This window comes from Centroberyx gerrardi, chromosome 24, assembly GCF_048128805.1.
Source record: "Centroberyx gerrardi isolate f3 chromosome 24, fCenGer3.hap1.cur.20231027, whole genome shotgun sequence".
NCBI classification, from domain to species: Eukaryota; Metazoa; Chordata; class Actinopteri; order Beryciformes; family Berycidae; genus Centroberyx; species Centroberyx gerrardi.
Genome location: NC_136020.1, coordinates 12,367,138 through 12,379,637, shown reverse-complemented (window position 1 = coordinate 12,379,637; position 12,500 = coordinate 12,367,138). Strand labels below are relative to the sequence as shown.

Genomic DNA, 12,500 nt, shown 5'->3' with positions numbered 1-12,500 from the left:
CACCATCTAGTCTGCTCTTATTTTACACTGTGGAATACACAAGACAAGACAGCCCGCAGGTCCTATTCACTGCATTAATACACAAACCATTTAACACACAGAGAAAAAAGACAAAGAAGACTGCCTGACAGGTAGGAGACTGAAACTACACCATTAACATGTGAACTACAGAGATACTCCCTCTGATAGTGTTTCTGGTACAGGCTGCATATTATTCACCAAGATCACAGGGTGTTTAGCTATTAATATGTTTTGTTTATTATCATTTTAGTATTATCAATATTAGCTTTCTGCGATCAAAGTATCCTATAAGCCTGATTCTCTATTTTATATCCTACGGAGCCCGGGAGTGGCCATCGGGAGAAAAATTATTTATGTCGTGGCCACGATTTACTGTAACGTGCGCTTCTTTTTTCGTGCGCACGAGATACAATTCGTTCCCTCGATTTCCTCTTTACGTGCGCACGAATTGCCAAAACGTGCCCTCGAAATAGTGACATCGTGCTCTCGATATATAATACATGCGCTCTTCACGAGTTTATAAAGAGTCAGTGCACATATTAGTGATTATGTTTAAATGTGGCGCTGTCCTGGGTGTGTTGCAGCACCTGATTGTGTTTACATGGCCTGAAAGTTAAGTGGCTAAATATGTTGCAATATTTGGGGGATATGCCTATTCAGTGTAAACAGACAATGGATATTAGGCTAACATACCAAATCCTTACTAGGCCTATCTGCAATACCTAAAAGGTACCTTTTAAGTTGCATTTTTTCCTAAACTGCACAGTTTAACGAAATCGAGGGAACGAATGTATCTCGTGCGCACGAATGGACTAAAACGTGCGCGCGTTACAGTAAATCGTGGACTCGATATAACTTTTTTTCTCTCCCAATGGCCACTCCCGGGCTCCGTAATATCCCTTATGAAAAATCACTATAATATTGTTATAACCTACAGGGACTTGCAGTGAGTTTACAGTGACCTTATCATATTTAAGGATATTTTTATCTCCTATGGTATCACTATAATATTCCTATAGGAAACTTGTGTCTGTGGTAGGCCTACTCAATAGAGAGTTTATAGTGACCTTATCATACTTTATGGCATTTTGTAAAGTATTGATGTGATCACTGTAGCCTATAGTATCACTCTGTAGTATATTATAGGATTACTATAGCCTGAATCCACACCAGCTAGCCAGACAGGTATGCATGTAGGGCTGAGACGTGTGAACTATTCAATTCAGCCTCGAGGAGCAGCCGCCCGGTCAGTATAGTCGTCCATATTATGCAGCAGGAACCGGAGAGTGATAAAGAGAAAGAGAGAGAGAGAGAGGTTTATGAGTCTCTGAGGCCCAGACTTCAAATAGCGCGTCCGGATCTGCCGACTCGGTGTCAGCTCATCAGCGCATTTCAAAAGAAGAGCCGCAGGACAATGGACCGACTAACACCTCCATATAAACCTGAAGAGACTGACTGTCAATAGAGAGAGAGAGAGAGAGAGAGAGAGAGAGAGAGAGAGAGAGAGAGAGAGAGAGAGAGAGAGAGAGAGAGAGACGCGCAAATACCGTCGTCAAAGAGATTTTGTGCATAGCCTACCTGTGTGTGTGTGTGTGTGTGTGTGTGTGAGAGAGAGAGAGAGAGAGAGAGAGAGAGGAGAGAGAGAGAGAGAGGGGAGAGAGAGAGAGAGAGAGCGAGAGAGAGCGAGCTTACACCTCGTCTGGCTGCCTGCAGCGGATTTGACACTTACTTGTTGATGAGAGGTTTCCCACATCGCCTGCTGGGAATTAGACGCACATTACCCGCTGAGATTTAACCTGATACACTGTCCTGTCTCTCAGCAAGACATAGTACTGATGTAGGACCCCAGCTACCGGCTGACATTTAGGCTATTCAAAATACTGGGGATACATTACATGTTGAGTTGTATATGCTATATTTACCGCGCTCTGATCATTGCCTTCTTGCGTTTCGTTCTTTCGTTTTTACTCTTGTTTGGCGAAGTTTGTCGTTTCAGTGCACTTGTGTAAGGTGGGATGACGATACATTTATTGTTCGAGTCGTGTCTGGAATCATACGAGCGGACTACAAATCATGAATTGTTATGAATATTATCAATATTAGATTCATAACCACTCTGCAAAAAAACACGCTTTGGGAGGAGTGTTGTGCCCTCAGCAATCAGTGCCTTAAATAGCCTGGGCACACTGTAACAGACTTGTGTTGTTGTAATGTTCTTGTTTGTTTATACCCTGTTTTGAGCATTACTTGTTTTGAGTGTTTGATTGTGTACAGACTGTGAAAGCAAATTTCCTCTATAGAGGACAATAAAGAATTAATCTGAATCTGAATTCAAATGATTGAAATTATTTCTTTCCATCTGGTGTTTCTTTTAGAAAAAGAACTACAGTAATCCTATAATAGATGTTATGAATTAAAGTCCTAAACAAATATCAGCAAAACTATAAACCACTATAGGGATTTTATACCACAGAAAAACCTACAGCAAAACAGTAGAAAATAAAAATACTATAAAGTACAACAAGGTCTCTATAAACTCATTATTGAGCACTACAGACACACAATAAGTTCCTATAGGAAAATTATAGGAATATTATGGTAATACCAGGACATAAAAATACTATAAAGTACAATATGTCAATATAAACTCACTGTTGTGTACACTAAGTCGATATAGGAATATTATAGAAATATTAGAGTGATTTTTCAAATAAACATGATATGAATGTGGTCTATTTTGTGATTCGGCCTGAGCATTATCATCTATCAAACACAACTCAAAATGGAGCAAACAAACTGGCAAACAGCCTAAAATAAACACTTCAACACTAAGCATGTCACTCAGTCAAAGCTGTGGATTAGGCCGATATGCAGACAATAATTTATCAATAATGATATGAATGTGTGTAACGTGTGAGGCAGGGCGAGCAAGGGTGCTCAGTCAGAGTTCCCTCTGTAAATCAGGATATAAACATTTTATATCCTACTTTATTCTGTTCTGTTCTATTAGTATTGGTATGTAGTTAGTATTATTCTATTAGTCAGTCAGTTTGACTTACTTTTTTAATTTATTTTCCTCCCATGCCAATAAAACTGTCGTCCGAAGCTCTGTTCTGTTGTATTTCACAGGAGTAGGCAAGTATGCAAAAAGACCAGAATCCCTTACTGTGTGTTAATGGTAAACACACCGAGCTGTACGACCTACTGTATCTAAACACCGATATATTATTCACCGCACTACAGTCCAAACAATGATATATGCTGTCCAACATACTATAACTCCAGCCTCTCTTTTGGCCAAACTCTTCTAGTCTGCTAAACAGTCAACTCACCGACCTGCAGCACCCGTCCAAACACTGATGTGTGTCTACAGTACTGCAGATCCACAGTTCCACCTCTTCCTCTACCTTCTGTTCTCTGTTCTGTTCTACTTTCGACTCACCGATCTGCATGACCCGTCCAAACACCGATGTGTTGTCCACAGTGCTGCAGTTCCACCTCCTCTGTCTGAACTGGAACTGGCACTCCTTGATGCCCGTCTTGGCTCCGTCTCCGATGTGGACCATGTGGTCCTGGTACAGCTGGCACAGCTTCCTCTGGCCCTGCGGACGGCACAGCAGCATAGCAGAGATTAGCAGCTTAATTCTCTTTTCACTCGCCCCCCTCCCTCCCCTCCACAGGGGGGTCAGAGGTCAGGGTCAGCTACAGAACAACACCACTGGGGCTGGTAGGGAGTCAGTGTCTTACTAAAGGAAACTTCACTCAGTCGTCTGAATGAAAGACGGTCTCCCTGCTCACTACAGCGCCCTGCTGCCCCTGCTGATTGGGGTTAAAGGGGAATGCCACCCATTTTAAGAATTCACATATGTTATTCCTGTGCCCCAGGACAGTTCAGCCAGTGTTTGTGAACTTGCACAACTCTTTCCAAAAGCTAGAAAGCAGAGAGAACCACTGAATTTGTGTTGTCAGTGGGATATAAAATCAGGGGTTGCTCCATAGTCAATGAATGTGGTGCTGACTTAAGATGCTAGACCACACCAAAATGAAGTTTTTATTCTAGCACTGCACAGGTATGAACCAGATTTTAAACCTCATTTGCGTGAAAGAACTCGCACAAAACTCTTATGGGTATACAATACATACATGCCTGTGCAAAGTCTGTACACCCAGGCTGTAGACTCAAAAAACTAGATAATATAGCACAGGTGACAAATATATATCATGCTAAGAATAAATACATTTTAAATGTAATCCTTGGAAAATGGTAAAAGCACATCACTGTGCATTAGGAATGAATGGGAGTGGTGTGTGTGTCCTTAGACATTGGATTTAAGAGTAAGAAAAAGAAGGCCAGTGTTTTCCACAGACGGGTTCTTACCTGGGAGAGGCCAGACAGCTGACTGCAGAGAGGCTGGGCTCCGATGATGTACATCTCTGGCCTCTGGATGGGGGTCAGAGCAAGTGACCTGGGAGACAGAGGCCAGAGTTAGTGTACATGTAAACTAATAAACTTAATCTGTTAAATTCATGGAAAGGGAAGTGACACAGACTGGGCTTCTACATCTGGTCTCTGGGTGGAGGTTAGTGCCACAGATGTAGAGGAGAAAGATCAGAGACAGTTTAAATTAATACAAACAGCCTGTACAGATTATTAGTGGAATGGGAAGTGACAGAGGCTGAGCTCCTATGATGCATATCTTTGGAGAGGGTAACTGAATGGGAGTCAACACTAATGTAGGAGACATCTTTCCTTTCCTTTCCTTCCCTTTCCTTCCCTTTCCACTTAATCCTTTCCTTTCCTCTTAATGTTTGTTTCATTGTAGTCTAGATGACACTGTTATCCAGAGCAACTTGCAACAAAAGCAACGGTAAGTTAACATTCAGAATCATATTTGCTTTGAATAAAGAAGTGATAGGAGCAACAGTGTGTCCATGAACAGAACATAGGAGTGTTAACCCTTTGTGGCAGGTCTGACCTCGTCACGGCCGTCTACAGAGCGGAAAATCAAACTGCACATGGCTCCTTCCTGTTCAGACAGCTATGAGGAGATAAATCTGTGCTTCACTCGTTGCTATTCTGTATAATACTGAATGCATGTTACATCCATTAAAATATTGAACTATTTTTGTAACAGTGATGCTATTTTTTAATTGAGTGGGTGCGTTCACTGCTGAAGAGGTGGGGATACTATGAACCATCCCATATATTTTGATGCGCAGTAGACTGATAGATGGATACACTCTGAACCTACAATCCTATTTAGATCCTTGGTAGACTGATAAGTGGATGCACTTTGAACATACCATCCTATATATTTTGACACCAAGTAGACTGACAGATGGGTGAACTTTGCTCCTACCATCCTATATATTTTGACACCAAGTAGACTGATTGGAGGGTGAGTATATGCCATAAACCTGCATGTACTCTCGACTTCACTGCTGCAGTAAAGCATATTTGTGTTGAAGCGAACTGAGTAGTTTTTTTGTAAGTCAAGAACAAGTGTGGCTAATTGAACGTCCTCGCGGCCCAGCAGCAGGCCGCCAGGCCATTTGGGGCTCAGCCAGGGTAAATATTGTGACAGAGCGCTCACATTTGTTCCATTCACTGTTAGTCCTCTACAGCACGGCTTGGAACGGCACGACACGGCACAGCGCAAAACGACCCCCCAAAACACACACACACACATACACGAGCACGCACACAATTTCGCGATCTTAGGTCAACTCTGTCCAGCTGTCATCTTACCAACAGCTCACATCAACCTGTAGCATCTTTGAAAGTTGAAATCAATTAAGAACATACTGAGAATGTAAACCTAAGTCGTGCGTAAAACACACACACACACACACACACACACACACCCGATAATCGCCGAACAAATCTATTGGTCTGCTATCTTATCGCTGCAGTTTATCCACTTCTCTATTTGCCTAACTTTTTACGCTGATACAAACTGATGTAGGCCTACGTTATATGAAGATTGAGTTTTATAACGAGAAAACAGCATACATAATGCTTTTCTGAAAATATAATTGTTTTTTTTGTTCATATTGGTGGTTGTTTGCCTCATAATGATCACCGATTGCGGGTCATAGTTTACCCACATTCGCCCACCCTACAACACTAGACACATCCTTCTAAATCATGCACCAACAGTGACCATTCAGTGACTCACCACCATGAGTTGGCATCCACCACCAGAAGCTGTGAGCTGCAGGCGAGGAGAGCGGCCGCCAGCAGCAGATGTCGCCCGGCTCCGGTTCGCCTTCTCCGGGCAGGCCTGGTGTCCATGGTCCGCCGCGTCACCGTCAAACACCCGGTCTCGGGGAAAGTGCTCCTATGTTGAGACATGAGGAGAAAATAAAGGGGCGTCCTGCTGCCTCCGTGGGATGGGACGCAAACCACGCAGCGCTGGCCGATGCTGTGGGTTCGAGTCCGGCTCACGACTACACGCCTGTCCCGGGTTTATTCCCACCTTTCTCGCTCTCTCTAGTCTTAGTCCGTCCGTCTCTCTCCCTCTCCCGTCACTCTCTTACTGTATAATCTCTGGAAAATCAAACTGCCATAAGAAATAACTTCAAAACAGAAAAAGAAAGGCAGATTTTGTAATCCTCCGGTAGTTTCACTGAGGATTAGAAGGAATCCACTGAGACTGAGTCGATATTATTGGATGTGGAGTGATAGCAGCATGTTGTCCCGAACTCAGTGCGTGCTTGTAGGTTGTATGAATCCAGTTTAGGGCTCAAAACTCCAATTCCCAGTCGTGCGTAAAATGGTTTGGTAAAGAAATAGTTGATTTACGCACTTGGAGAGATGGGAATGCGCAAAGAAAGAGGCGATTTCTCTCTCTGTCTCTCTCAGAAAAAAATAAATAAATAAAAGAGAGGTAGCGTGTGAAAAGTGTGATCCGTTAAGATTTGTCTTGAGAAGAGATTAACAACGATATTAAAACGCTAATTGAGCAGCAAAGCGACTGTTCCTTTCCCTTCCTGCCCCTTCACTGCCACTCCACATCTCTCTCTCTCTCTCTCTCTCTCTCTCTCTCTCTCTCTCTCTCTCTCCTCCACCCCCTCCTATTCTCACCCCCCACTTCACCTCAGAACCCCTCTGCCCTCTCCCTCCCTGTTTTACGGCCATACAAAACGTACGTGTGTGTGTGTGTGTGTGTGTGTGTGTGTGTGTGTGTGTGTGTGTGTGTGTGTGATCAGAGCAGAACACCAAATGGATATTGGACACAGTCAACATTCAACGTTGAGCCAAGCCTAAAAGCAGCAGTTCACTTGTTGAGGTTGGTGAACTTGCCTTCAGCGGGGATGGAAATGAGCAAATTGGGCAAAATCAATGAAGATCCGTATTATCATGGAAAAATATAGCTACTGTATGTTTACCATAGGTTTTGTCATAGGGTCATAAAGTTATGCAGCTAAAACGTGTTCCTGAACGAATAAGTGCTTTGTGCTTTTATATCTGCATGGAAAGAGGGCATTTTTCACCATTTTCCTCTGATCAATAGTCATTTAGCTAGATAAAGTAATAGTCTATTAATGATTAATAATCAATGAATACTTATGTTTTACCAATTCACCATACTTGTCAAAGAATTTGCTAATGTGTGCAACTTGCGGTGAGTAAAAAATATGGTCAGTTTACTGAGGTATAATAGAGTAGAATAGAATGGGGAGAGAGAGAGAGAGAGAGAGAGAGAGAGAGAGAGAGAGAGAGAGAGAGAGAGAGCGAGAGAGAGAGAGAGAGAGAGAGAGCGAGAGAGAGAGAGAGAGAGAGAGAGAGAGAATTACAGGCATGAGTCGTGGGGGGTTTAACGGTCATTCTTCCATCAAAGTTCATGTGCGTAAAATTCCTTTTTTAGCTGGAGTGAATAATTTGTTTGAATAAACGGTGAGTGCTTCAAAAACACATAATCCCCTCTCTTTGGTCTGCGAAAATAAAAGGCAACCCCCCCCCCCCCCCCCCCCCCCTTCTCCCCCCTTCCACTACACACACACACACACACACACACACACACACACACACACACACGGTCAGGAGCCCTGGTAAAGAAAAGGCGTGTTGAAGCGAGCTCTCCTCAATTCATAACCCGGTCAAAGACAAACTACCGCTGGGTCGGTGGGCGGTGAACCTGCGGAGGAACAGGCCCTTTGATCTGACTCACTGCCTCTCAAAGACCGGGTCGACACCCAAAGGTGGGCGGTGGAAAGATTAGAATGGGTCCCCCAAAATCTGGAGAAATTGGTCTGCGAGCTTTTTGGATCATATAAAGGTGGGAAGCCCTAAGGCATATGAAAAAGAACTATATCAGGCCAACGGAGTAGGCTATTATACAGATATCACAGCAACCTATAAATCCCTGAATATTATAGGAATATTATAGTGATACCATAGAAGATGAATACAGTAAAACACTATAAAGTCATTATTGACCAATTCCCATAGGTTCCTACAGGAATATTACATGATACCATTGGAGATAAAAAATAACTATGAACTCACTATTGAGAACCACAGAAACACTTTAAGTCCTTATGGGAATATTATTGTGTTTTTTCAGTAGGAAGTCCCTGAATCGCAAGGATGGCTGATAGAAAGAAGTGACTGCGGGTCCTTCAATTAGTAGCCACCAAAAGTGACGACGTTGCCAAATTCTCCTGCATTATAATCTGTCAATAAGAGTTGGAAAAAGATACCGAATTGTGAAGTTTTACTAGTCTGAAACACATCTAGTTTAACTTTCAGTGGGCCTTAGTCTGTACGTAAAACATCAAAATATAAAGGTAGCATATAGAAGATAGATAGGTACTATAGTTGTTTTTCATATGTGCCTGTAGGAGTTTGGCTCTGGAGAGAAAGACAGACTCGGATATCACTTGGTTTCCTAGTTGTCTCTGCATGATAAAAGACCCACAGCATGTTAAGCAGAGGCCGCACACCTTTCATCTCCCGGGGGCCCTAAACGTCCTGCCCCCCCTCCCCCTCCCACACACACACACACACACCCTCATCCCCATGACAATCTATGAAGTGATCTAACTGGCTGCCTTCAATAAACATCTGATTGATATTGTCCTGTTTTAGCCTGGTCTTGGATGTGTGTGTGTGTGTGTGTGTGTGTGTGTGTGTGTGTGTGTGTGGGGGGGGGGGGTTATTATAGAAACTTGTAACCCAGTAGACGATTTTAGTGTCACTGCCATACAGGTCAGGGTAAGTGAGTGAATAAGTGAAACAATGAACTGTAAAGTGGGATGAAACCTGTAGGCCTGTGCCTCACATAAATGTGACTTTATGTAGCCTATGTGTGGGCGTTAGTGTGACAACAGCGCCCTCTCCTGGTAAACAGACGGTCATTTCTCTCATCATTAATTCTCTAAAACTGGCAATGAAACTAATTAAAAATCCATTTAGAATTTGCCATTTATTGGACTCTTTCACCCAAAGTGCCTCACAATACTATAAGTGCATAGATGTTTAGTATGGGTTGCCCTGCCATGCTCTACCCACAAGCTATATAGAATCACATTACATATAATCAACATAACCAACATATCATGTTGCTCAAACCGTCTCAAATTTCTGCACTATAAACACAGGCTGAATAGAATATGGTAGAGAAGCAGGTTAGCAGTCTTTAAAACATCAGTTTTGATGGATTAGGTCACACCAGGGGGGATTGTTGAAATTTCTCAGCCTGGGACCAAAATGGGGAATGTAGTCTCTCAGCCCGGCCCCCTGTGGAGACCCAGGAGACACAAGTCCTGACCCATTTTCTGTCCCAACCTATAGTTTAGGAAACCAGAACCCATATTACAGCCTTCAAAAATCAACACTGGTGGGCCGACAGAACAGACTGTCACTGTGGTTTAGCTTGCAGAATGTCCATGTATCTGTATGTAGGGGTGTGTGTCTGTGTGTGTGTGTGTGTGTGTGTGTGTGTGTCGTGAGCAGCAATGTAGTATTTTTAGCTGCTCCCTCAGGGTGCCACACACACACACACACACACACACACACACACTGGTATATCCAAGTGTGTGTAGGCTCCCTGGACGATATATTGAATTGTAGCAGTTGAAGTATTCAGTTTGACAGGCCAGGATAAAGGCCTTACTGAGGATAATGACAGACTAATCAACAACCTAGTGTGCAGCTGCACTATAGCGCCCCCTGTTGAAACACTGTGGTATAGCGGTTTCTTTGACTACAGGGTCCTTACTAGAAATTCTGGTGTTATTGACAAAATGTGACACTTGGCCCCCTCCCCATGTATCAAGCCCCGAGGTGAATCTATCTCTCCTTTTCCCCCTCTGGCAGGAATTTGTTGTCAGAGCATATGACACAAAGACTGACAGTATATGACAAGCATGTGTGAGTTCTTCCCATGTATTCTGAGGCATTTAAATCCTGTATTTTGAGTTCAGATTGGTTGAGAAGCCTGAGAGCCAAATTGAAATAAATAGGTTTCTCCTCCTGGGATCCTGGCTCATTAAAACATGCTGGTTGTCCTGTCATACGGGGACTAAAGAGAAACAGGCCAGCAGACTATTCTGGGACACAACCCAGAGCTTCAGAAATACTGGACTGGAGCAGTCGAAGCAGGGTTTTTTTATTGGTAACCTGTGATGTGCCTGTTGGACCACAGGGGGGAGCACTTCAGCCACAGTACACACAGCAGAGAGAGAGAGAGAGAGAGAGAGAGAGAGGGAGCGGAGCATGGAGACAGACTTGGAACAAGTGAGACGCAGAGGAAAAGAGGTGGAAGGGGGAAAGGGAGAGAGAGAAAGAGAAAGAGGGAGTGTCCGAGTAATGGAGACAGAGAGAGAGACAGACAGAGAGAGAGAGAAAGAGTGAGAGAGAGAGAGCAAGAGAGAGAGAGGGCTTGTCCCTAGAGGATATGAGCAATAGCCATGCAACAGGGAGCAACGCCTGAGAAATACTTGGCAGCTCCTCTCTGGATTAACAGCAGCCTCACAGTTTATTGCCTACAGTGCCCGACTACAGCGAGCGAACCAGAGAGCTAGTATCTCCTGCAGGCAAACCAGCTGTGGCAGACTGGTCCGGTCTCTCCGCTCATCCGCTCGGAAGGCATTCATTCCAAAAATCAATGAATGAATGCTATCAATTTAAAAAATCTGATCACTCCCTAGTTAAAAAAAGAAAGAAAAAGAAATTCCTCTGACTGTCTGGGAAAGTCAGGGCAGAATGGACAAGAGAGGATGTTGATCTCCATGGGGAAATCTTCGTCTTTTTTCTTCCCCCCTCCACAGGGAGGTCAAAGGTCAGGCTCAGCTACAGAGCAGTGACTCCTAGTGCTGGCAGGGATTCAGTGTCTTGCTCAAGGACACTTCAGCAGGGCAGAGGCTTGAACCCAGGTCTTCCAGTTCAAGGACAGTCTCTCTACCCTCTGTAAGCAACCAGTACTGTAAATAACAACTGTAAATAACAACTGTAGGTAAATCCATACATGTAAGTAATCCATACTCCTTCCCATACTCCCCGTGCATATATGTTGGAATTGTATGTTGATATAACCTCACATTTGTGTAGAATCTAGAAATATTTGTATTATTTTTATGGCTTTAATTGTTGTTCCCTATATGTCCCTTTTTTTTTTTTAAAGATAAATAACATTGATTATTGGAATCGACTCATTAGTTACAAAATATCCCTCGATTGGTTGGGAAAATCACGACAGAATGGACAAGAGAGGAAATGAAAAAGCTTGAAACTACGAACGCAACCATTGAAAACCAATGAAGATGAAACTACCTGGTCTAGTTACTATAGTTCTATGGTTTAGAACTACTGCCTTTCTCTCTCTCTCTCTCTCTCTCCCTCTGTCTTTCTATGTCTCTCTCCCTTTCTCTCTCTCTCTTTCTGTTTCTCTTCCAAACACACACACACACACACACTCACAGCAACAAACTGCCAACTGCAGCTGGCTGTGGGGAAATTTACTGCTTATATCGTCGTCAACACACACACACACACACACACACACACACACACACACACACACACACACACGCACACACACACACACACACACACACGCACACACACTCGCACACACACCCCTGGGGGGAAATGCAAGTGGGAGTTGGAAGCAGCTGAGAGGGGCTTTGGAGAGGCCTTGGTGGTGTGTGTGTGTGTGTGTGTGTGTGTGTGTGTGTGTGTGTGTGTGTGTGTGTGTGTGTGTGTGTGCGTGTGTGTGTTTTGCCTGTCTGTATATCTGTCTGTCTTTGTTTTTCTGTACACATGTGTGGTTGCATGTACCATGGCTGGGCCTGTGGAAACCCCTCCTCTTTTATTCTTTCTCTGTTTTTCATCCTTCATCCCTCTCTCTCCTCACTCCTTCCCTACCTCTCTCTCTCTCTCTCTCTCGCTCCCTCTCTCTCCTCCTACTCTCTTTCTTGCACCTTCCTCCCTCTCCCTCCCTCCCTCCTCCTCCTCTCCCTCCCTTCCTCCC

General features: G+C 43.7%; 1 protein-coding gene across 1 annotated transcript in view; it reads right to left on the bottom strand.

Annotated features, from left to right (window-relative positions):
- The window catches only part of wnt5b (wingless-type MMTV integration site family, member 5b), a 16,054-nt gene extending 9,678 nt beyond the window's left edge, over window positions 1-6,376 (bottom strand). The window contains exons 1-3 of the mRNA XM_071909638.2: window positions 6,201-6,376; window positions 4,400-4,487; window positions 3,464-3,623 (exon numbers count right to left, since the gene is read on the bottom strand). Of these exons, the coding sequence (XP_071765739.1) occupies window positions 3,464-3,623; window positions 4,400-4,487; window positions 6,201-6,376 (424 nt within the window). The remainder of the gene's footprint in view (window positions 1-3,463; window positions 3,624-4,399; window positions 4,488-6,200) is intronic.
- Between the last annotated feature and the right edge of the window lie 6,124 nt (window positions 6,377-12,500).